This window comes from Procambarus clarkii, chromosome 49, assembly GCF_040958095.1.
Source record: "Procambarus clarkii isolate CNS0578487 chromosome 49, FALCON_Pclarkii_2.0, whole genome shotgun sequence".
NCBI classification, from domain to species: Eukaryota; Metazoa; Arthropoda; class Malacostraca; order Decapoda; family Cambaridae; genus Procambarus; species Procambarus clarkii.
The window spans coordinates 20,727,697-20,754,480 of record NC_091198.1 but is presented as its reverse complement, the minus strand read 5'-3'; the positions used below and the strand labels follow the sequence as shown (position 1 = coordinate 20,754,480).

The following is a 26,784-nucleotide window of genomic DNA, read 5'->3' as shown; positions in this document are numbered from 1 at the left end:
TTAAACCTCTTGTTGAGACTGACACACAACCATTATTCTGGCAAATATTTACTCTTTGCAAATTAGATAAATTTAACACAAATATCAATAATGAGGAAAAATAATTACCTAGTATATATCATTAGCCCAATTATCTTAACAATTCAGGAAAATTATCACTGACAAAATTGGCAAATTAATATTGATTTCATTTTCAGATTTGCCCCGCCTTACATTAGTTATATATTTTCATAATTATGCTTGCAGATTAATGTACCTGTCAAAACATTCAAATTAGTATTCCTGTACTCTTGGCAGAACTGTACTGGCAGCACTGACTATTGACACCAGCTGATTGCTCAGATACTTCAGATTCCACAGTTAGCTAAAAGAAAAAAAAAGAGAGATGATTTCCTAATACTCTCTCAGCTATCTGGTTTAGTTTTTCAATCAGCCTTTATACTGTGTATATACTTTGATATCTGTCATCTGTTCTTCTAAAACACAGTTTACTTACAATCATCACTTAAACAGTAGTTTATAGTGGCGTGCAGAAAAAAAGATGAATATTTATGGCATCTCTGTAAAGCATTAGTCTTCTGAATATCTTTTTAATAACTATGGAACATCTTGCAACGATCTCATGCTGTCTGCAACTTTAATTCCTCTGCTTGGAAGTAAGTTGTCTATGGACATATGAAGAAGTGCCTCGATGAGACTACTACTGGCACTTTGTATACCAGTAAATGTACGTTGAGGTAGATGGTGAATTGCTTTGTATGATATGAGTTGAAGCCTTGAGCCAGCAGGCATCTGAAAAAAAATCCAACAACCGATAGAGAACATACAATAATAGCCGTTTGGGGTGAATACATATTCATATGAATGCTGATATAAGGACTCAATGTAATCATTCTTGACTACTATATGACAATTGTGAGAGTATATATGGCCAGTAAAAATGTATTTAATGATTTTGGTTAACAAACAATAACAATCTTATGAATTGGATCAAATTACAATGCAATCTAAAAAGGGGAGTTTTTGGTTTAACTTTTTTTTTTCATAGTAAACTATGGAATGCTTTAGGTTATTAAGACCCCTCTAAGTTCAGATCTTAATCATTAGATCTGAATAAATGGATGAATGTATGTAGTCCCAATAGCCGTCTCCTTTTGGTCTGGAAGGAGTTACGAGGGATAGCATCCAGGCGAAAACCTTTATTAATAACTCCATTTATCGGGATATGAGGAGAACTGAAAAAACAACTAGCCATAATTCAATTGTAGATATCCCAGCAATTACATCGGTAGTCTGGAATAGAGGTGACATGGTCATGAAGGGTAAGAGGACAGGATCCTGGGTACCAGACACACACACACTTCAAGATGTTACAAGATCAAACACCACATTCACTCTAAACATCTACCACCTAAGGGCTATTCATGCTAGTGCTACCTCTTGTATTGGCTTAATCTTCAACAACAGGGAGTAGCCGTATTAGTCGGTGAGATGTGTACGTCTCCTAACCGCATACTCAGACCTTGACAAAGCACCCACGACAGTGCAAAAGAATTGGTGTATATCTTTACATAAAATACACAAATACATAAGTTTGGGCTTTTATACTATGTAATTATGTCTGTGAGAAGACATTGCCATTACTTAAAACTTGTTTGAATCGTATGTTTCCAAAATCTGTGAAATGGTAAATCTCTCTGTGGGTCACCAATTATTTAGATTTTAATACCCCGATAACTGTGTACATTATTGAAATATAAATTGTGCTTAACTGAACATACCTAGAATCTGAGGGGTAGCTATACTGGTAGACAACATACAATTCATTTAAACAAAACGCCTCGCCTCGAATGGTCCTATTGGCTGATTCGAGGCGTCTCCTATCTGTATTCACCTAAACTTATTTGTATTCCTAAAGCTTCCAATTGAAAACCACTGTCTTTTTATGTTACCCACCAACACCATGGTTGGTGTGAAACACACACACACCAACAATAATGTATTCCAAACATCAACAGCCCTATTTCCTAACTAATAGTTACCCAGGTCTTTCCTGAATCTAAACTTACCCACTCTGGTAAACTCCAGAACATTATTCCAGTACCAAGGACAACTCACTAGGATCTCTGCAGACCATTCCAGCACAGGAATACTTCAGACACTGTAGGAGAGATGGGAAGAAACCCAGCGTGCCTCCTGGGAAGTTGGCACAGTCATATCCTGCGTACTCTGTGTTGTACATCAGGACCAGACGGCAAGCTGTGGGTGAAAGGAGTGGCTGAGAGGTAAATACGAAATAGGGAGAATTACCCGAAGGTGAAAAGATCGATGAGGGGATATAAGTTGACTACACATTTTTGTGTATATCTTGCTTTTTAAGGTTGGTATGACCCAAATTGGTTCCTATATGTATAATTTACTTAGGTGCAAAGATAAACTAGGTTTAAAAAGTATATTATTTGTATGTTATATGTATATTATATACAGGGCAGAGTAGTTTTTAAACTCTAAAGTGGATTTCTTCCATTTTTGTTGCTCGAATGATATTCAATCCTGACTTATAAACATAAGAAGCATCCCAGTCATACAATTAGACAGTGTGTAATATATGAGAGCAATGCTAAAGTAGTTACAAACACGGGTCTTACCAACAGGGAAGGTATAATGAATATTTGAACTGTTCCTAAATGTTGATAAATTGTTCTGGCAAAAAGTTCATTCGAAATGTTTAAGTCTTTTAAAATGTATAGAGAAGGGAGAGAGTGATATGAGAAGTGCAAGATTTATCGTGTACTTGAAGATTTATAATGTACTTATCATGTACTTTAATTTATCTTACCTGTGATGCTGGACTTTTTCTCGTCTGATACATATTTTTAATATGTGAATCTGTCGAGACACTAACATGAAAATGAAAAATATAACGTTAGGGAAGGTGATTAGATGAAGCTCATGGTTGGCCTATGTTGGGCTAGGGTAACAATTTTAATATTATTTCTTTTGTCATGATTTTGCCAAGTCTTCGAAAGTTGGATTTCTGAGCAGATGGCCAAAACAGTTCAAGTCCAGAAAGGGAGATATTACACATCTTACAATGTATAATACTGTATACATTATATAAAGTATTCATACATAAAGGTCAGATCTCATAAGCATAATTTAAAATAAAATATGACACGTTGCATTGATTACATAGGAATGATTTTATGTCTGCCTTGTGGTTATGGCCTGTGGTGATTCCTAGGATCAACGTCCCCGCGGCGCGGTCTCTGACCAGGCCTCCAGGTTGGTGGTCTGGTTAACCAGACTGTTTGATGCGGCTGCTTGTAGCCTGACGAACGATTTACAGCCTAGATGATCATGTATTCTTCAAAGGTGTTTATCGAGTTCTCTTTGGACCACCGTGAGAGGCCGGCCAGCTATGTCCAAGATTGTTCAACTCATTGGAGTGTGATGAACAGTCTTGGGCCTTTGATTTTGAGTTGTCTCAAAACGACGTGCCTATTGCACCTCTGCTTTTCAACGGGGATATTCTGCACATCCTGCCATGCCTCCTGGTCTCATGTGATGTTATTTCCGCGTGCAGATTTGGAACCAGTCCCTCATATATTTTCCAAGTTGAAATTATTATGTATCTCTCCCTTCTGCATTCTAGAGAATACAGATTTAACAAATTTAATCGGGCCCCAATAATTAAGATAGACATGGACGTGAGGTTCGGCTCATGCACTCATCAATAACTACACAAGAAAATGGCAATGAGGAAACATTCGATATACCTGTCACGTTTTTCACCTTGGTTGATACCTGGTTGATGGGGTTCTGGGAGTTCTTCTACTCCCCAAGCCCGGCCCGAGGCCAGGCTTGACTTGTGAGAGTTTGGTCCACCAGGCTGTTGCTTGGAGCGGCCCGCAGGCCCACAACCCACCACAGCCCGGTTGGTCCGGAACCTTAACCAGATGAAAGCTGGAAATGTGGTAGTTTTCAGGTGGTTATGGTAAACTCAGATGGTAACAACTATGCATCTGTAGAGGGTATTTATGCAACCTCTCAACTAATAACCCTCACTTTGTACATCATGGTCACTAACGTACAGAATACAACCTACTATGAACAGTATCGGCTGACAAATATCCACATTTTATATGCATGGGTTGGATAGGTTAGGTGGGTGACTTAAGTTTAGTTCATTTTCTACCACATATTGTTCTTCATTTACAGTGCTAATCATCACACATACTATGTTATCAACAAGGTTAGAGATCTGTTAGATTAAAAATGAAATAAAATAAAATGTTTATTCAGGTAAGGTACATACATACAAGAGATTTTACATAAATTGATCGATTTATAGATAGAGCTAGTACATACAATGCCTAAAGCCACTATTACGCAAAGCGTTTCGGGCAGGAAAAACATTAATGACTAAAACTTAATACTAATTGAGTATAAAGAATAAAATGTGCTGAGAACAAATAAAAATAAAGATAAAAAAGGGGGAAACATGGCTGAAAAAGCAGCACAAATACAATTAGGTAGACAAACAGCGTTGTTTAAGAAAACAGACATGGGTTGACAACAGAGGGGTAAGGTAGGTTACAGGGAATTTATTAGGTAGTGCTTCGATTTTATCTTAAACTGGTTGAGAGAGGTACAGTCTTTAACATGGTTGGGAAGGTCATTCCACATTCTGGGACCCTTTATTTGTAGAGCATTTAAAACTAGCATTTCTAGCAAACTAGCATTTCTAGCAAACTAGCATTTCTAGTTTGATTAAGTCCAAGACTACTTGAATTGTAGTCAGCTATTGAGCACTCAAATGCAAAGGGTGACTGAAGCGTTTTGGCATTGCTAACCAGATTTATAATATTAGCTTGCAAGAGTTTACAGTGTTAGGCTCTTAGCATACCGGGTAATTTGGTTGACAGATCAATGTTGAAGTCACCGATTTTAAACGTGATTTTGCTTTTAGTTTCTTGACTAGGACCAAGATACTAATATTGTTCGACATGTTATACTGGTATTCAGAAGGGTGTACTGTTCCGTTAATGCTGACTTTTGTAAAGAAAAAAATTGCCGTGATTAAAATCGGTAGGTGCCGTGATGAAGATTCGAACCTGTTTTAGGTACTCCTAAGCACACGTCTTTGACAAAGATGCCTTAAAAGTGGAAGCGTTAGAGGTAGAATTCATGATTGACAGAGCCAGAGTGCATTCGGGGATTGTGTGAAACCCCTGGTTCGGCTTAAGTGGAAGCCTCAGAAACCTCCATGGATTCAGTAGATTCCCAGGTTAGTAATCCTTTTTACCATGTGGCCTAGTTGTCTAAGGCGTGTGCTTGGGAATACCCAGAGCAGTTTTAGTTTTTTTAGTTTAGTTCATTTATTATGCACCTCATACCCATCTTGTGGGCGGTAGTGGAAAGGATTACAGAGGCACATAATGGGCTCAGGGACTGGACCCCACAATTCATTTAGAGCACAGAGTCGAATCCTTATCACGGTTCCAGTTGATTTCCTCGTTAAATACATCACACTAATGTGGTTTCTCTGTGCAAAGTCATGATTGTTAATTAGAATTTTATGTTATACCAATACAGTTGTAAAGGCGAACTTTGTATTACGCTGTTCCAAATATTATTAATTGCATCATGGCATTTCACTGAACCAATTATTAATGAGGATTTCGTGTTAGTCGGCAGCGGACGTTGATGGTTGGTTCTCCAGCGGTCTGCACTCTACCTTGGATCAATCTCAGCCTGGCGCTGTTTAACACGACACACACATGTTCACATGAACAGGTAAGTGCTAAGATGACCGTTGTCGACAGTGTGGGAGCACCTTCCACACGACATTCCCTCCCACCACATTCCACCATCACGCTATAACAAACTTTTTTTTTTACTCAAGTGGGTACAGGAACAGACTTAATTCTGACGCCTCCAATCCGTTCTCACACTAGGGTGGTTAAAGCAGCGGCCGTCCTCACACTAGGCTGGTTAAAGCAGCGGCCGTCCTCCCCAGACAACTCGTTCTAACACTAGGTTGGTTAAAGCAGCGGCTGTCCTCCCCAGACAACCCGTCCTCACACTAGGGTGGTTAAAGCAGCGGCCGTCCTCCCCAGACAACCCGTCCTCACACTAGGCTGGTTAAAGCAGCGGCCGTTCTCCCCAGATAACTCGTCCTCACACTAAGCTGGTTAAAGCAGCGGCCGTCCTCACACTATAGGCTGGTTAAAGCAGCGGCCGTCCTCACACTAGGCTAGTTAAAGCAGCGGCCGTCCTCACACTAGGCTAGTTAAAGCAGCGGCCGTCCTCACACTAGGCTAGTTAAAGCAGTAGCCATCCTCACACTAGGCTGGTTAAAGCAGCGGCCATCCTCACACTAGGCTGGTTAAAGCAGCGGCCGTTCTAACACTAGGCTGGTTAAAGCAGCGGCCGTTCTAACACTAGGCTGGTTAAAGCAGCGGCCGTTCTAACACTAGGCTGGTTAAAGCCGCGGCTGTCCTCCCCAGATGCATTCATTAATTTTAACATACTGTGTATTAAAAATTGGTTTGTTCTCATGTATAAATTAATATTATACATAAACATTCTGTGTATAGTTAGGCGTAGGTTTGGTTAGGTTCTGTTGGAGATTATTTGTATTTAAAGTACAAGGGTAAAGCATTTGCTGCAAACCGTCCTCAGACCAAGTCCATTCCATCCAACAGTCGACCCCCAAGGAAGCATTCATGAATCTTAACATGCTCTTCATTCAAAACTGGATTTTTTTTCAAATATAAATCAATATTATTATATATAAGCATAGTGTACATATATAGGCATAGGTTAGGTTAGGTCTTTAGGTTCTGTTGGCGATAATTTGTATTTGTAGTACGTGGGTGAAGCATTTACAGCGTTGTGGTTCACCAACCTGTCCTCGACTCAAGTCCATTGCATTCAGCGGTCAACCCCCCCAGACGCATTCATAAATTTTAACATGCTGTTCATTCAAAACGGGAATTTTCTCAAGTATAAATTAATATTATAATATATTAGCATATTGTGTATATATAGGCATAGGATAGGTTAGGTGTTTCGGTTCTGTTGGCGATTATTGGTATTTGTAGTACGTGGGTGAAGCATTTATTGCGTTGTGATTCGAACAAAATTCGTCAGTGAAGCACTTGTTCCGGATATGTTCGAACGTCAGCAGTTGTGAGTCGTGTGTAAACCGCTTTTCATTCATAAACAGGGGGTTTGGCGGGTGCATGGAATCACTTTTGGATCCTTGTTTGGAGGACGGGCTGGGTTCAAACAAAATTCGTCAGTGAAGCACTTGTTCCGGAAGTGTTCGAACGTCAACAGTTGTGAGTCGTGTGTAAACCGTTTTTCATTCATAAAAAGAGGGTTTGGCATGGAATAGACTTTTGTGTCTGTTCAGCCCATCTTCCAAACAAAGAAGCAAACGTGATTCTATGCACCCGCCAAACCCCCTGTTTATGAATGAAAAACGGTTTACACACGACTCACAACTGTTGAAGTTCGAACACTTCCGGAACAAGAGCTTCACTGACGAATTTTGTTCGAACCACAACGCTGTAAATGCTTCACCCACGTACTATAAATATAAATAATCGCCAACGGAACCTAAACACCTAACCTAACCTATGCCTATATATGCACAATGTGCTAATATATTACAATAATTTATATTTGAGAAAATTCATGTTTTGAATGAACAGCATGTTAAAAATTTATGTATGCGGCTGTAGGGTCGACCGCTGAATGTAATGGACTCGAGCCAAGGACGGGTTGGTAATCATGGCCCAGCGCAAGCATTTACGAACCTATTTATCTTTACTCAATCTTTGCCGGCTTTGTTTACAATTATTAAACAGTTAATGAGCTCCGAAGCACCAGGAGGCTGTTTATAACAATACCAACAGTTGATTGGGAAATTTTCATGCTTATAAACTGTTTAATAAATGTAAACAAAGCCGTCAAAGATTGAGAAAAGATGTACACGTTCGTAAGTACTTGCTTAACTGTTTCATGAGTCTGGCCTCAGGTTACTGGAGTTCAGACCTACGCTCGGTGTTGGGAGACATGGATTTACAGGTAATTTTAAAGTTTTTTCGGTCCAGGTAGGGGTTTAAGGTTAAGGAATGCGTGTGACACGCATTCTCAGACGGGCAGGGCAAAGCGATTTGATCGATTGTTTGGTAAATTTAGGCAATTGAATACAAATTAGGTCTCTGAGCACTTACCTGTTCTTGGGTGAGTGCTTCGTTAAGTAGTTTGAAAATGTGAAATTGAAGAATACGCAGGCAATGAGTCACAATAATGAGGCTAAAGTATGTTGACCAGACCACACACTAGAAGGTTAAGGGACGACGACGTTTCGGTCCGTCCTGGACCATTCTCATGTCGATTGAGAATGGTCCAGGACGGACCGAAACGTCGTCGTCCCTTCACCTTCTAGTGTGTGGTCTGGTCAACATACTTTAGCCACGTTATTGTGACTCATTGCCTGCATTTGGTAATTATTGTTTGTGATGGTATGGTCAGGCGTGTCTGTTATGACTCCCAGATATGCCATTATCAAGTTTTGTGGCAAGTATAAGTATTTTTGTTAAGAAGTAGGTACTAGTGTGATTAATAGCATTTGAATTATATGTGGTCATAATGTCCGTTCTTTGGAGCTATCTACTAAGTTTAGTGCACAAGTCAGGTCGTACTTAAGCACCCAGATTCACGAAGTAGTTACGCAAGCACTTACGAACGTGTACATCTTTCCTCAATCTTTGACGGCTTTGGTTACATTTATTAAACAGTTTACAAGCATGAAAACTTGCCAATCATCTGTTGTTATTGTTATAAACAGCCTCCTGGTGCTTCGGAACTCATTAACTGTTTAATAATTGTAAACAAAGCCGCCAAAGATTGAGAAAAAATGTACAGGTTCGTAAGTTCGTGCGTAATTGCTTCGTGAATCTGGCCCCGGTCGCATCCGTAGCCTAATGGTCGCACAGAGTGGACGTAAATGAGACCAAAGAGCAGTTGAACTCACTTTTTGAGTTTTTTATCTGTTGTAGGATCCACGAGTGATTGGAACAAGTGTACAGTTGCATGGAGGAGGTGTACTTGACGTAAGCTGGCAGGTCAAAGGGCAGGACAACACTCCCGGCGGGGCAGAGGCTTGCGTCAAGTTTCTGTGTAAACAAAGAGAAAACTTACTCTCGCGTGTCAAATGAGAATAAAAACACGAATGGGGTAACAGGAAAACATTTTCCAGGAAAATATACATTAGGACTGGGGTGTCAATTGAGGATTGAAGGTATTATAGGTGATCTAAGAGTCTGAGGAGGCCAGCTAAAGTCTCAGTTAGATTCCAGTTGCGTATCTGTGAGATCCTCCTTTGTGCTGAATGTTTACTAATGTAGTGGTTACAGCTACTGGCTCTTCTTCAATGGTCCCCAAACAAACATGCATCAGAAACCTCTTAACCCCTGAAGGTTTCGAACCCTGTTAGCCAGGGCCACCATGCCCCTTGGCATGTCCAATTCTATACCACTCAACCAACTGTATTGGAATGTCGTCTGACTTTTAACCCAATACCCAACAGCTGTTGTGATCATTTTGGGCACAGATATTTTATCAAATCACTTCATCATGCTGGGACCACGTGAGTCACATTTGGGCATCAAGCTAGAATGGTCCCCCAAGCCAACATGCATCAGAAAACTCTTGACCCCCCTGAAGGATTCGAACCCGGCCAACCAGGGCCATATATATATAAAATGTTGCCATATATGTAAAATGTTGAACCCACCTGTACGGGAAGTTGGACTGTGTAGTGATTCCAGCCAGGTGATGAGACCAACGATGGGTCGTTAGCCAGGTACGGGTTGTAGCTCATTAGCTCACACGAGGTGTCCCAATCTGGTCACAGTCATGGTATGTTAGATTTCGTGCACACACACACACACACACACACACACACACACACACACACACACACACACACACACACACACACACACACACACACACATTTGCCTGTGGTTAACAGATGGAATGCATTAGGCAGTGATGTGGTGGAGGCAGACTCCATACACAGTTTCAAATGTAGATATGATAGAGCCCAATAGGCTCAGAAACCTGTACACCAGTTGATTGACAGTTGAGAGGCGGGACCAAAGAGTCAGAGCTCAACCCCCGCAAACACAAATAGGTGAATACACAAAGATGCCGAAGAAATATAAGAAAATTCCCTTTCGCAGAGTGGTAGATGGTTGGGACAAGTTAGGTGAGAAGGTGGTGGAGGCCAAGACCGTCAGTAGTTTCAAAGCGTTATATGACAAAGAGTGCTGGGAAGACGGGACACCACGAGCGTAGCTCTCATCCTGTAATTACACTTAGGTAATTACACACACACAGATCAAAGAGCCAGAGCTCAACCCCCGCAAGCACAACTAGGTGAGTACACACTCATAGGGCCTCGCAGCTGAATGGACAACGCTCGGGGGTCGTAGTCCTAAGAGGCCCGGGTTCGATCCCCGGCCGAGGCGGAAACAAATGGCCAGAGTTTCTTTCATCCTGATGCACCTGTTCACCTAGCAGTAAATAGGTACCTGGGAGTTAGACAGCTGCTAAGGGCTGCTTCCTGAGGATGTGTGTGCGTGTGTTATAAATATATGTAGTAGATATAATAGAGAAAAAAAATAGATTGGTTAGAAAGGCGGGGTCCAATAGCTAATAGCTCGATTCTGCAGACACAAATAGTAACTACACACATTGTTTATTTTGCAGCTATTCTTGTTAATTTGATAAACTGTTATAGCTGAACTTCTTAATTCTTATCTCGTTTGAATATAGTTTTCCGTTTTCCCGCTAAGGTTTTTAAATCTCATGTTCATCCATTAAAGATAAATTAATTTATATGATATTCAACGTTTCTGGGCTTCAATTAGACACCTTTGAAATGTGATATAATTTTCGTGGACCTCTTTGTCAAGTCAGCTGTCACTGGAGTCACGTCACATGTCATGAATGTGACAGGTCTGGTCTTAGAGCTTATAGGGAACTCAGCCTCACAACTTTGCAGGAAAGACGACACAGGGGAGATATAATCACAACGTATAAGATATTGAGGAAAAATTTACGAAACAAATAGTGATCAAAATAAGCGGTATGTCTTAGGGGGCCATACATGAAAGCCTTGAGGAAATGTGTGGAATCAAGTTTCATTACATTAACTATGAGTTGAAAAGTCAGGGAAAGGGAGCTAAATACTCAACCCCACAAGCACAGATCTTGGTGAGCATATCAAATTAAATGTTTATTCAGGTAAAAGTACATATATATAAATGAGTATGTTACGTACCTCTCTTAGATACGTAATTAAATAAATTAATTTGTACTTATATATGCTTTGTGTAATATATGATTACATGTATGTACATTTATGCAGTTGTGTGTTTATACACAACTATTGTTGTCTGTTTGTTATATATACATATATGTTTGTTATATATATTAGTAGATATATATACATTGTTGCCTGTTTGTAGTTAGTTCCAACGTATCGTGGGAAGGACTGTTTTTTTTTCTTTGTGTACAGCTTGTTCCCGTGGGAAAATGATTTGTAATGATCATAAGTGGGTAGCAGTATGTGCAATTATAATTGTTTGAACATTAGTCGGCAAATTGTTGTTATACATGTTATTCTGACCAATTACTAAGTTAGTTTAAGATTACTCTTGTCACAATATATTGCTCCATGTAAGTTTTATAAATACTTGTAACTTTGGCATTTTCTCGCGGTGGGGTTCAGTCCCTGAGCCCATTATGTGCCTCTGTAACCCTTTCCACTACCGCCCACAAGATGGGTATGGGGTGCATAATAAATGAACTAAACTAACTAACTCGCGGGGCCGAGACAATGACCCGCTCTAGAGAACAGCAGTTGTAGTATCCCTAGACATTTAAGGTCTAGCTGTTGTAGGGTTTCGAGCCGTAACGAACGATTGGTAATAGAGTACATACATCTTGGTGAATGCATGTTTGTTAGCGAGGAGTCACAATAACGTGGCTGAAGTATGTTGACCAGACCACACTAGAAGGTGAAGGGACGACAACGTTTCGGTCCGTCCTGGACCATTCTCAAGTCGATTGTGATAATTCTCACAATCGACTTGAGAATGGTCCAGGACGGACCGAAACGTCGTTGTCCCTTCACCTTCTAATGTGTAGTCTGGTCAACATGTTTGTTAGTATATCACACTAAGTACACACTATATACAGTGAGACTGAGCTTGAGTCAAATAGTGCTTCAACTAATCTGAATGTCGTTAAGACTTATGGTCCAACAGGCACTAAGTGCGGCCAGTTATACTAACAAAATACGAGGGACATTGGAGCACCTATTTAACAGATAAATTGGAGCCAATGCAATTGTTTCCGAGTTTGTTTTGCTACACAAACTTGCTAATGGTTTGTCAGGAAAACATTATCTGTAAAATATAGTCTCTCCTTAACACATTCTTAAAATATATGTGACAAGGGCACAAGCCAGTTCGTCCTGAAAATGTGTATTAGGCGCAATACAAAATATTGAACTTGTCGCAGGCAACGGACAACCCTATGTAAACAAAAAACTTTAGAACCATTAAATAAACGTTTCATCCACACACATCTAGTGGAGGTTCAAACGTTTCATCTCGCATAAGTACTGGAGGTTCAACGTTCCACCCCATACATCTACTCGAGGTTACAATGTTTCTTCCCATATATCTATTATTGATTCAAATGCTCCACATTATTTATTAGAAGTTCAAACAATCCATGCTACATTAGAGGGGGGCTACCTGCCTGTTGAAGAGTCCGGGGATCAATGTCCCCGCGACCCGGTCCCTGGCAAGGCCTTCTGGTTGCTGATCTGATCAACCAGGGTGTTTGATGCGGCTACTCACAGCCTGGTTGATCAGGTATTCTTGGAAGGTGCTTGTCGAGTTCTCTTTTGAACACTGTGAGGAGTCAGCCAGTTATGCCCCTTATGTGTAGGGGAAGAGTGTTCAAGAGTCTCGGCCCTTTGATGTTTGAAATTGAAATCTTTGAAGTTTGTAGAGTTCTCTCTCAGCGTGCCTATTGCACCTCTGGTCTTCAGTGGAGCTAATTTTGCACATCCTGCCATGCCTCTTGGTCTTATGTGGTCATATTTCTATGTGCAGATTTGGAACCAGTCCTAATATTTTCCAAGTGTAAATTATTATGTATTTTTCCCCGTCTACGCAAAAGGGGAATGCAGATTAAAAAAAATTAGGTGGTCTAATAATTTAGATGTTTTATTTAGTGGAGTCTAGTGGTAAGGGATCTTTGCACGCTCTCCAGGTTAGCAATTTCTGCAGCTTTGCGTGCGGCTGTTAGTGTGCAACAATATTCCACTCTAGAGAGCACTAATGTGTTGTTTGAAGGTTCTTGCTATGCAACCTGTCATTTTTCTTGCAGTTGTGACAGCTACTTTATTGTGTTCTTTAACAGTAAGATCTTCCGACATGATTACTCCTAAATATTTTACATTGCTTTTTCTCACTGTGAATGATTCAGATTTTACTTTGTTAATATTTCACTCCTGTGTTCTGTTAGGAAGTTAATGATCCATCTCCTTACTTTGCCTGTAATACCCTTTGTGGGCATTTTTTTTTAGATATATACAAGAGTTGTTACATTCTTGTAGAGCCACTAGTACGCGTAGCGTTTCGGGCAGGTCCCTGGAATACGATCCCATGCCGCGAAGAATCGTTGTTACAACCAAGTACACATTTTGGTTGTGTTTACCCATTTTGTGTGCAATAACACAATGGTCACATCTGTCGAAGGCTTTTGCGCAATCTGTGTATCAGATTTCATTTTGTTTAGCATCTAAGGCCATATGTCAGTTGTCACAGTGGTCTAGCAATTGTGAGAGGCAAGAGCGCCCTGTTCTGAACCAATGTTATGTAGATGTTGTGATTCTATATTTTTTTTGTGATCTTACTTCTTAGCACTGAATCAAAGATTGTTATGATCTGCGATGTTAGAGCTATTGGTCTATGCATTTTTTTTCATCAGCTCTACTACCTCCTTTTGGGAAGTGGCGCGATCCCTGCTGTGTTAATTATATCAGGGATAACACCAATATCTAGGCTCCATCTCCAAAAGATATTTAGGGCCAATGAGTATGTTTTTTTTTTTTGCAGTTCCTGATGAATGAAGAATTGCATGAGTCTGAGCCTGGTGCCGAGCGCATAGGAATGCTGTCTATGCAACCTGTCCTCTTACGCAGTCTCTTTTTCGCTCGTATGCGTTAAATAAGCCAAAAATTGTCGTAGAAGAAAATGGAAGGGGCTTGCGAAAGTGACGTACTTTCCCGTTTTCTGTTTTGGGTCCTCTGGTAGGTTGATTGATGAAGATTAAGCCACCCAAAAGGTGGCACGGGCATGAATAGCCCGTAAGTGGTGGCCCTTTTGAGCCATTACCAGTATCAAGAGATGATACTGGAGATCTGTGGAGATGCGACTGCACCCTGCGTGACAGGAGATGTCTCCCATGTCTGGTAGGTAAGGAAAAGGACAATTTAAATCGACTGTTTTCTTGATATTGGGATACCTTAGGAGGACGGGCTGGTCTATGGCTTCTTCATAGTCGAGTGGAGTAATGGTAATATCTGATATATGGCTCGGTGGTGGTGTCCCATCCATATTGAATTAATTTCGAACATTGCTCTGCAATGTGTTCAGGGGTACACTGAAAACAGAACCGTATTGTATGTGGATTACACACACAAATCACAATAGCGTGATGCATCAATGAACAAATCCACAAGGGCCGTGACGAGGATTCGAACCTGCGTCCGAGATCATCCCAGACGCTGCCTTGTGGATTTGTTCATTGTACGTAGATGTTCTTGTTGATATATCACGGTACTGAGAGTTCTCTGTGTACTGTTATCATTAATACTACACACTTTCACCAGTATCTATCACCACTCAAATTGTAAGATAATTGTTATTAAATTTATCTAAATATGTACGTTTCAATTGCATTGTTCTACATCTGTTCAATCCAACTAGAACTGTAACGATTAGTACAAGGTGTTACAAGTAAAGTAACATTATAATTATTATTGTATTATAATCTAAATTAGGAAACAGCTGAATTATTCATACTCCTGATAGTAATCAAAATCAAAATGTTTATTCGGGTAAAAGTACATCAATAAGTCAATATTGACTTATTACATTTGCGAGAACGGGTTGAGTACATACATAGAAGATGAGTTACAAACATACTGTTGGATTTCTAGATAGAGTACATACAATACATACAATACATACAATACATACAGGTACATACAATACCTAAAGCCACTAATACGCACAGTCAATGTCAAACACTGTTGTATATATATAACGCCTGCCCGAAACGCTTTATATGCTTATTTATATACAAGAAGGTACATTGGGTTTGTGAGAATACATAGCATAGTATTTACAATCTTGTAAAGCCACTAGTACGCGCAGCGTTTCGGACAGGTCCTTAATCTAACAGATAATTTTAAGTAGGTAAATTCTAGCAGAATTAATAAATGTAATAGTGGCTTTAGCCATTGTATGTACTAGCTTTATCTATAAATCCATCAACGTTTTGTATCTCACCTTGTTTGTATGTACTTTACCTGAATAAATATTTGAATTTTGAATAAATACCGCGCGCTAACCGATTGCGCCACTGGGACCTTTGCGCACAGCGTTTAGGGCAAACGTTTCGAGTAATGTACTCACCGTAATAATTGAAGGAGACGCAGAGGGTGTTCTGGCTACAGGAAGCAGCACATTGGACAATAGACATCCTCCGAACGCTGCCGATAACCTTACTTGGATTAACGTAGCGTATATTCAAACCTGTCATGTTGAAAAATGTTGAAAATATAACCCATAGGACACACAGAAATCTGGGTTGCTCTCGGACGCAGGTTCGAATCCTCGTCACGGCCCTTGTGGATTTGTTAACCCCATAGGGCTCCCCGACCGTCCATAAGTGGTTGGGCACCATTCCTTCCCTGCCCCGTCCCATCCCAAATCCTTATCCTGACCCCTTCCCAGTGATATATAGTCGTAGTGGCTTGGTGCTTTCCCCTGATAATTAAAAAAATAACCTATAGGTCTATGTTTAACTTTTTATTTGATATTATGACTGGAAAATTAACTCGTAAACTCTGCGTCTCATTGGTCAGTTTCTGTAAGAATTTGTTTAATATGATGATTAATGGTTGGAATGAGAGAAGTGATTAAGTTACAATTACTCGGTCAGGATCAGACCTCTGTGCTGTAAGGCCATTACTTCTGATAAGCAAATATTTCCATTAGATAAACTAAGTCTTGTGAGGAGAATTAGTCTGAAGAACTTCGAAGTGCTGGCTAAGTCATGCACCAACCACACAGAAACGGCTCAAGGCTTATTGTTGTTGTTTTAGAATCAACAACTGGAAACAAAAAGTTCCAAGTAGCACGGGCTATGGTGAGCCCGTAGTGGACTTACCTGGCACAGGAGCGGAACTGTAACTTTTATTAACGGTTCAAGGGCGAAATTAGATACATAAATATTCGACCCACCTGTACTATTCCAGTAGACATGTGCCCCAAATATGACCTGAGTCAGCAGAAACATCACAAGAATACCCGGGATGACCATCGCTGAAGACTGGTCTTGAGGTCCGCTTAGCGAGGGACAAGAGCGGCAGATGAGCGTAGAAGCAGAGGAGTGGGAGATGAGAAGAGTTGAGGGACTCTGAGCATATATCTGAGGAGCGTGTGTGAAGCTGAGCAGCGGGAGATGCTCAGGAACGTGAGGTAGTGATGAGTATGAGTTGGTGACCGTACCAGCGCGCCTCACACACTGGCTGAAGGAACGACCAATCCCACGCTGCTGGGAGGCAAGAATCGATGCAAATCCATACACTGTTGGCTGCCTACGTGAAGAAACAGGAAAATGGTTCGAGGTTTTCTGAAAAAGAACCTTAATTAGATAAGTTTAATGTTGACCAGACAACACAGTTTACTAAAGTAAACTCAAGGGACGTCTTCACTAGAAGGTGAAGGGACGACGACGTTTCGGTCCGTCCTGGACCATTCTCAAGTCGATTGTGACTTTCTCACAATCGACCAAGAGAATGGTCCAGGACGTCGTCGTTTTTCGTTCGTATGCGTTACATAAGGCCAAAAAATTGTCGTACAAGAAGTGGCTCGAGAAAGTGACGTACTGTTCCGTTTTCTATTTTGGGTAATCTGGTAGGTTAGGAGAGGACACCTTAAGTTGATTTCTTAAGTACCAGGGGCCAGATTCACGGAGCAGTTACGCAAGTACTTACGAACGTGTACATCTTTCCTCAATCTTTGACGGCTTTGATTACATTTATTAAACAGTTTACAAGCCTGAAAGTTTCCCAATCAACTGTTGTTATTGTTATAAACAGCCTCCTGGGGCTTCGGAGCTCATTAACTGTTTAATAATTGTAAACAAAGCCGCCAAAGATTGAGAAAAGATGTACAGGTTCGTAAGTGCTTGCGTAAATGTTTCGTGAATCTGGCTCCTGGTACTGAAGTGTATCAGTTGGTTTGGTATTGGACTTAGCGCCTATCATCCACTGGAGAGTTGTTAAGGCCACCACAATAGCTTAATGATCAACCAGCAAGTGTATATTAGTCCTGAACTAAAGTAAACTCTCAATTTATTTACACATTGAGGTGGGTTACACCTCTCAGTGATGTCTCCTTTGAAGTATCAGTCCTACTTGTCGTTGAGGGCTGCTTCGAGAACACATCCTCGTGAAGTGGGTTAATACCCAAGGCTTTGGGTATTAACCTTTTGGGTAGGGTAACCCAATACCCTATCCAGGCTTTGTGCCCTGAAGAGGACACTCCACCCTCGACAGAGCGCAACTCCATAGTCTCCCAAGACTTCAGGATGCCTATTACTACTATCCTAAAGGATTACCTTAGGACCCAAAGAAACTATTAAAAACGAAACATTGAGACCTACGAACACAACGTCGAGGATTATATTGAGACCCAAATACACGCCCTGGAAGGCTGCGTTAATTTCCAACGACACGAAGTTAAGGACTGCGTTGAGAGGCATTGAAAATACATCGAGGGCTTCGTTGAGACCCAATGAAATGACTTTGAAGGTTACGTTGAATCCAAAAGACAACAATTTGAGAGCCGCATGAAGACCAAATTACACGACCGCAAGGAATGCGTTGAGATTCAAGGATAAGACATCGAGAACTGCGTTGATATAAAAGACACAACTTTTTGGGCATCATTTAAAACCCAAGGACACACCATCGACGGCTGCGTTGAGACACAAGGACATGGCCTCTAGGGATTCGTTGGGATCAAAGGACATAGTTACAAGGGCTGCATCTGGCCCCTGGAACCCGACCTCGAGGACTGCGTTTGAGGCCCCAAGAACACGACCTCGAGGACTACGTTTGGGGCCCCAGGAACCCGCACTCGAGGGCTACGTTTGAGGCGCAAGGACTCAATCTCGACGGATGTTTTGGGTACGACTTAGAGGACTGATTTGAAACCCAGTGACACAACCTTTAGGGCTGCGTGACATTTCCAGACGAACGAAATCACTATTGACGTTTCCCACGGTAATGGCTTCCGGTCCCTTATATGCGTTTTACCCTGAGTGCTACAGCTCGCGTTCTCTGTGTTTACATCTTTTATGCGTCAACTATGCAGAGGTTAGGCTTCAAATTAATCTAGTTTTGTTGAGAGAAATATATGAAAGATCCTGATGTTATGAATGTGTGTGTGTGCATCTGTTAGTGATCGGGAATGTTGGAAGCTATAAAAATAAGTACAGGTATATATTGTATTAGAGATATACCATATTGTATAATTATTGTTCTGAGGCTCTTTCGTACTAAGACTAGGGAAAGGATAGGTCCATTAAAAACTGAGACATGTCAAATAACAGATAGTGATGAAGAGATGAGTAGTATTTTTAATAAATATTTTGTATCTGTATTTACTAAAGAGGAACTTAACAATATGCCTTCAGCCGAACAAGTCTATGTGGGTGGGGACGAGGACAGGTTGACGAGTTTAGCAGTTACCAGGGAGGATGTTCTTAAACAAATAGTAAAACTCAAACCAAACAAATCCCCAGGGCCGGATGAAGTGTTTGCCAGGGTGCTTAAAGAATGCAAAGAGGAGCTTTGTGACCCACTGTCAACCATATTTAATAAATCAATAGAGTCAGGCAGAGTGCCAGAGTTTTGGAAAGTTGCTAATGTGATACCAGTTTTTAAGAAAGGAGATAGATCACTTGCGTCTAACTATCGACCAATTAGCCTAACGTCTATTGTGGGAAAGTTACTCGAATCTATAATAGCAAATAAAATTCGTCTTCATCTTGAAAAACATAAATTAATAATTGAGTCGCAACATGGTTTTATAAATGGCCGTTCATGTTTAACAAATTTGTTATCTTTTTATTCTAGCATTGTTGAGGCAGTTGATAGTGGTAAGGATTGCGATGTTGTATACCTTGACTTTAGCAAAGCTTTTGATACAGTGCCACATGAAAGACTGATTAAAAAGATAGAGTCTCATGGTATTGGGGGTGCTATATTAAGCTGGATTAGGGCATGGCTATACCAAAGGAAACAGAGAGTTAGTATAAATGGAATCAAGTCAGAGTGGGAAAATGTTGTAAGTGGAGTGCCTCAAGGCTCTGTCCTGGGACCTCTGTTGTTTATAATATATATAAATGATTTAGATTCAGGTTTGAGTAGCAACATTTGCAAATTTGCAGATGATACGAAAATCGGTAGGGAAATTAATTCGGAGGAGGACTCACTATCACTTCAAGTTGATCTAGATAGGGTTTTGAAATGGTCAAAGGATTGGCAGATGCAGTTTAATGCTGATAAATGTAAAGTTCTGAGGTTAGGTAATGATGATAGAGTTACAAGATACGAGCTAGATGGTGTTGTGATTGCGAAGTCGGATTGCGAAAGGGATCTGGGAGTTATGATTAGTAAGAATTTAAAACAAAAGGATCAATGCATAAATGTTCGTAATAAGGCAAATCGGACACTTGGATTTATTAATCGCAGCGTTAGTAACAAGACACCTGGTGTGGTTCTCAAGCTATATCTTGCTCTAGTTAGGCCCCATTTAGATTATGCAGTTCAGTCTTGGTCGCCATATTATAGAATGGATATAAATTCACTTGAACGTGTCCAGCGTAGGATGACTAAGTTAATTCCCCAAATTAGAAATCTTTCATATGAAGAAAGATTAACAAAGCTTAAGTTGCATTCACTGGAAAGGCGAAGAGTTAGGGGCGACATGATAGAGGTTTACAAGTGGGTGAATGGACATAACAAGGGGGATATTAATAGGGTATTAAAAGTATCAACACAGGACAGAACACGAAACAATGGGTATAAATTGGATAAGTTTAGATTTAGGAAAGACTTGGGTAAATACTGGTTCTACTCAGAAACTCAGTTTCTGAGTAGAACCAGTATTTACCCAAGTGTTCTGAGTATTACCCAAAATACTCAGAACAACTAACTCAGCCATAGAGTTAGTTAGGAGCAAGGGAGGAATCCCGATCATATGTGGCATTCTTCCAAGAAAGGGAGTGGGAAATGAATGGATATCGAGGGCACTTGGTGTCAATTGCCGGCTGGAAAGATATTGCAAATCAAATGCAATATCTTTCATAGACAACTGGGAACACTTCTATGGAAGAAATGAAATGTATGCTCGTGATGGGGTGCATCTATCGAGAGCTGGGGTTGTTGCTGTTGCGAACTCGTTAGAAGAAGTGGTTAGAGGTGTTTGTTTGGGTTTAAACTGTTAGTAGATAGAGGTATGGGAATTGATTTGGAGGAAGGAGGTAATAAAAGTATGTGTTTGTGGGAGAAAGGAATTGGCAAAACGATCAGGGAAAGAGAAGGTCCGCAAAATAACAATTCACTTAGGGTATATTACACTAACAGTAGAAGTCTAAGAAATAAAATTAACGAATTAAATGCTCTTGTCTGCACAGAAAAAATAGATATTATTGCACTTACCGAAACGTGGATGAATGTAGAAAATAGAGAACTATTAGCTGAATATCAAATATATGGATTTAAACTATTTCACACAGATAGATATATTAGACGAGGAGGTGGAGTAGCCATATATGTTAGGGACAATTTGAAATGTAGTCTCAAAGAGGGAATCAAAACAGAGTCACACACAGAAACTATTTGGATTGAATTAAACGAAAAAGCTAATAATATTATAATAGGAGTAATATATAGGCCACCAAATTTAGACAGAATGGAAGCAAAGCATCTATGGGATGAAATATCTAGAGCATCTAGATCTAACAGTATTTATGTCATGGGTGACTTTAATTTTAGCGGAATAAACTGGTTGAACAAAACAGGGAATAGTGAAGCAGAAGATTTTCTAGAATTAATTGACGATTGCTTTCTTACGCAACACATTAAGGAACCAACACGGGAAAATAATATTTTAGATTTAGTGTTAACTAAATCTAAAATTTAACTAAATCAACCACATGAAAGACTGATTAAAAAGATAGAGTCTCATGGTATTGGGGGTGCTATATTAAGCTGGATTAGGGCATGGCTATACCAAAGGAAACAGAGAGTTAGTATAAATGGAATCAAGTCAGAGTGGGAAAATGTTGTAAGTGGAGTGCCTCAAGGCTCTGTCCTGGGACCTCTGTTGTTTATAATATATATAAATGATTTAGATTCAGGTTTGAGTAGCAACATTTGCAAATTTGCCGATGATACGAAAATCGGTAGGGAAATTAATTCGGAGGAGGACTCACTATCACTTCAAGTTGATCTAGATAGGGTATTGAAATGGTCAAAGGATTGGCAGATGCAGTTTAATGCTGATAAATGTAAAGTTCTGAGGTTAGGTAATGATGATAGAGTTACAAGATACGAGCTAGATGGTGTTGTGATTGCGAAGTCGGATTGCGAAAGGGATCTGGGAGTTATGATTAGTAAGAATTTAAAACAAAAGGATCAATGCATAAATGTTCGTAATAAGGCAAATCGGACACTTGGATTTATTAATCGCAGCGTTAGTAACAAGACACCTGGTGTGGTTCTCAAGCTATATCTTGCTCTAGTTAGGCCCCATTTAGATTATGCAGTTCAGTTTTCAATGCCTTCAGCCGAACAAGTCTATGTGGGTGGGGACGAGGACAGGTTGACGAGTTTAGCAGTTACCAGGGAGGATGTTCTTAAACAAATAGTAAAACTCAAACCAAACAAATCCCCAGGGCCGGATGAAGTGTTTGCTAGGGTGCTTAAAGAATGCAAGGAGGAGCTTTGTGACCCACTGTCAACCATATTTAATAAATCAATAGAGTCAGGCAGAGTGCCAGAGTTTTGGAAAGTTGCTAATGTGATACCAGTTTTTAAGAAAGGAGATAGATCACTTGCGTCTAACTATCGACCAATTAGCCTAACGTCTATTGTGGGAAAGTTACTCGAATCTATAATAGCAAATAAAATTCGTCTTCATCTTGAAAAACATAAATTAATAATTGAGTCGCAACATGGTTTTATAAATGGCCGTTCATGTTTAACAAATTTGTTATCTTTTTATTCTAGCATTGTTGAGGCAGTTGATAGTGGTAAGGATTGCGATGTTGTATACCTTGACTTTAGCAAAGCTTTTGATACAGTGCCACATGAAAGACTGATTAAAAAAATAGAGTCTCATGGTATTGGGGGTGCTATATTAAGCTGGATTAGGGCATGGCTATACCAAAGGAAACAGAGAGTTAGTATAAATGGAATCAAGTCAGAGTGGGAAAATGTTGTAAGTGGAGTGCCTCAAGGCTCTGTCCTGGGACCTCTGTTGTTTATAATATATATAAATGATTTAGATTCAGGTTTGAGTAGCAACATTTGCAAATTTGCCGATGATACGAAAATCGGTAGGGAAATTAATTCGGAGGAGGACTCACTATCACTTCAAGTTGATCTAGATAGGGTTTTGAAATGGTCAAAGGATTGGCAGATGCAGTTTAATGCTGATAAATGTAAAGTTCTGAGGTTAGGTAATGATGATAGAGTTACAAGATACGAGCTAGATGGTGTTGTGATTGCGAAGTCGGATTGCGAAAGGGATCTGGGAGTTATGATTAGTAAGAATTTAAAACAAAAGGATCAATGCATAAATGTTCGTAATAAGGCAAATCGGACACTTGGATTTATTAATCGCAGCGTTAGTAACAAGACACCTGGTGTGGTTCTCAAGCTATATCTTGCTCTAGTTAGGCCCCATTTAGATTATGCAGTTCAGTTTTGGTCGCCATATTATAGAATGGATATAAATTCACTTGAACGTGTCCAGCGTAGGATGACTAAGTTAATTCCCCAAATTAGAAATCTTTCATATGAAGAAAGATTAACAAAGCTTAAGTTGCATTCACTGGAAAGGCGAAGAGTTAGGGGTGACATGATAGAGGTTTACAAGTGGATGAATGGACATAACCGGGGGGATATTAATAGGGTATTAAAAGTATCAACACAGGACAGAACACGAAACAATGGATATAAATTGGATAAGTTTAGATTTAGGAAAGACTTGGGTAAATACTGGTTCAGTAACAGGGTTGTTGATTTGTGGAACCAATTGCCGCGTAACATTGTGGAGGTGGGGTCCCTCGATTGTTTCAAGCACGGGTTGGACAAGTATATGAGTGGGATTGGGTGGTTATAGAATAGGAGCTGCCTCGTATGGGCCAATAGGCCTTCTGCAGTTACCTTTGTTCTTATGTTCTTATGTTCTTATGTTTTGGTCGCCATATTATAGAATGGATATAAATTCACTTGAACGTGTCCAGCGTAGGATGACTAAGTTAATTCCCCAAATTAGAAATCTTTCATATGAAGAAAGATTAACAAAGCTTAAGTTGCATTCACTGGAAAGGCGAAGAGTTAGGGGTGACATGATAGAGGTTTACAAGTGGATGAATGGACATAACCGGGGGGATATTAATAGGGTATTAAAAGTATCAACACAGGACAGAACACGAAACAATGGGTATAAATTGGATAAGTTTAGATTTAGGAAAGACTTGGGTAAATACTGGTTCAGTAACAGGGTTGTTGATTTGTGGAACCAATTGCCGCGTAACATTGTGGAGGTGGGGTCCCTCGATTGTTTCAAGCGCGGGTTGGACAAGTATATGAGTGGGATTGGGTGGTTATAAATAGGAGCTGCCTCGTATGGGCCAACAGGCCTTCTGCAGTTACCTTTGTTCTTATGTTCTTATGTTCTTAACAGGGAAACGCAAATTAATGACATCGAAATAGGGAGTGAGCTAGGGAGCAGTGATCACAAAGAAATCAGATTTAGCATAGAATGGAATAGACCAGTAGGAGAAAATTCTGTTAAAGTGCCAGATTTTCGAAAAGCTGATTTTAATAGCCTAAGAAATTTTTTGGGTCAAATTGATTGGAAAGGCTTGGGTATGGGGTGTGGGCCGGTCTTGGAGCGAGACATGAACCCAGCGATAGGTGACTTAAATGGGGATTTCGATGTGGATTCAATATATAACTTATTTAAGAATATTCTAAACAAAGCACAGGAACGTAGTATACCATACAAATTGAATAGATCGTATACTAATGACCCAAAGTGGATAACAAAGAATTTGAAGAACCTTATAGGTAAAAAGAGAGCTTGGTACAAAAGGATTAAAAATGGGGAGGTCACTTTAGAACAGGAATTCGTACAACTGGTTAGAAATGTTAAAAAAGAGATAAGGAAAGCAAAAAGAAACTATGAAGTTCGCATAGCAGGGCAAGCAAAGACAAATCCTAAAGGGTTTTTTCAGTTATATCGTACTAAGACTAGGGAAAGGATAGGTCCATTAAAAACTGAGACAGGTCAAATAACAGATAGTGATGAAGAGATGAGTAGTATTTTTAATAAATATTTTGTATCTGTATTTACTAAAGAGGAACTTAACAATATGCCTTCAGCCGAACAAGTCTATGTGGGTGGGGACGAGGACAGGTTGACGAGTTTAGCAGTTACCAGGGAGGATGTTCTTAAACAAATAGTAAAACTCAAACCAAACAAATCCCCAGGGCCGGATGAAGTGTTTGCTAGGGTGCTTAAAGAATGCAAAGAGGAGCTTTGTGACCCACTGTCAACCATATTTAATAAATCAATAGAGTCAGGCAGAGTGCCAGAGTTTTGGAAAGTTGCTAATGTGATACCAGTTTTTAAGAAAGGAGATAGATCACTTGCGTCTAACTATCGACCAATTAGCCTAACGTCTATTGTGGGAAAGTTACTCGAATCTATAATAGCAAATAAAATTCGTCTTCATCTTGAAAAACATAAATTAATAATTGAGTCGCAACATGGTTTTATAAATGGCCGTTCATGTTTAACAAATTTGTTATCTTTTTATTCTAGCATTGTTGAGGCAGTTGATAGTGGTAAGGATTGCGATGTTGTATACCTTGACTTTAGCAAAGCTTTTGATACAGTGCCACATGAAAGACTGATTAAAAAAATAGAGTCTCATGGTATTGGGGGTGCTATATTAAGCTGGATTAGGGCATGGCTATACCAAAGGAAACAGAGAGTTAGTATAAATGGAATCAAGTCAGAGTGGGAAAATGTTGTAAGTGGAGTGCCTCAAGGCTCTGTCCTGGGACCTCTGTTGTTTATAATATATATAAATGATTTAGATTCAGGTTTGAGTAGCAACATTTGCAAATTTGCCGATGATACGAAAATCGGTAGGGAAATTAATTCGGAGGAGGACTCACTATCACTTCAAGTTGATCTAGATAGGGTTTTGAAATGGTCAAAGGATTGGCAGATGCAGTTTAATGCTGATAAATGTAAAGTTCTGAGGTTAGGTAATGATGATAGAGTTACAAGATACGAGCTAGATGGTGTTGTGATTGCGAAGTCGGATTGCGAAAGGGATCTGGGAGTTATGATTAGTAAGAATTTAAAACAAAAGGATCAATGCATAAATGTTCGTAATAAGGCAAATCGGACACTTGGATTTATTAATCGCAGCGTTAGTAACAAGACACCTGGTGTGGTTCTCAAGCTATATCATGCTCTAGTTAGGCCCCATTTAGATTATGCAGTTCAGTTTTGGTCGCCATATTATAGAATGGATATAAATTCACTTGAACGTGTCCAGCGTAGGATGACTAAGTTAATTCCCCAAATTAGAAATCTTTCATATGAAGAAAGATTAACAAAGCTTAAGTTGCATTCACTGGAAAGGCGAAGAGTTAGGGGTGACATGATAGAGGTTTACAAGTGGATGAATGGACATAACCGGGGGGATATTAATAGGGTATTAAAAGTATCAACACAGGACAGAACACGAAACAATGGATATAAATTGGATAAGTTTAGATTTAGGAAAGACTTGGGTAAATACTGGTTCAGTAACAGGGTTGTTGATTTGTGGAACCAATTGCCGCGTAACATTGTGGAGGTGGGGTCCCTCGATTGTTTCAAGCACGGGTTGGACAAGTATATGAGTGGGATTGGGTGGTTATAGAATAGGAGCTGCCTCGTATGGGCCAATAGGCCTTCTGCAGTTACCTTTGTTCTTATGTTCTTATGGTTCAGTAACAGGGTTGTAGATTTGTGGAACCAATTGCCGCGTAACGTGGTGGAGGTGGGGTCCCTTGATTGTTTC

At 40.0% G+C, this 26,784-nt stretch overlaps 1 protein-coding gene across 1 annotated transcript; it reads right to left on the bottom strand.

The window, feature by feature from the left end:
* Positions 1 to 652: 652 nt before the first annotated feature.
* Positions 653 to 18,432, bottom strand: LOC138351419 (uncharacterized). The gene is made up of 8 exons (XM_069303241.1): positions 18,369 to 18,432; positions 18,064 to 18,203; positions 16,638 to 17,028; positions 15,807 to 15,926; positions 9,815 to 9,924; positions 9,053 to 9,194; positions 2,119 to 2,259; positions 653 to 792 (listed from the first exon to the last, which is right to left on the bottom strand). Exons 1-8 carry the CDS (start codon positions 18,430 to 18,432, stop codon positions 701 to 703), a joined length of 1,200 nt encoding a protein of 399 aa, XP_069159342.1. The 3' UTR covers positions 653 to 700.
* Positions 18,433 to 26,784: the final 8,352 nt, after the last annotated feature.

Bases quoted from the DNA above. Each gene is read 5' to 3' on its own strand.
- LOC138351419 (XM_069303241.1), bottom strand. From the start codon at position 18,432: ATGTCCTTTGATCCCAACGAATCCCTAGAGGCCATGTCCTTGTGTCTC. The intron at 9,925-15,806 runs GTGAGTACATTA...GACTGTGACCAG, and splicing joins CGTCTCCTTCAATTATTACG to ATTGGGACACCTCGTGTGAG. The intron at 2,260-9,052 runs GTGAGTTCAACT...TTTCACCCACAG, and splicing joins ACAGATAAAAAACTCAAAAA to CTTGCCGTCTGGTCCTGATG.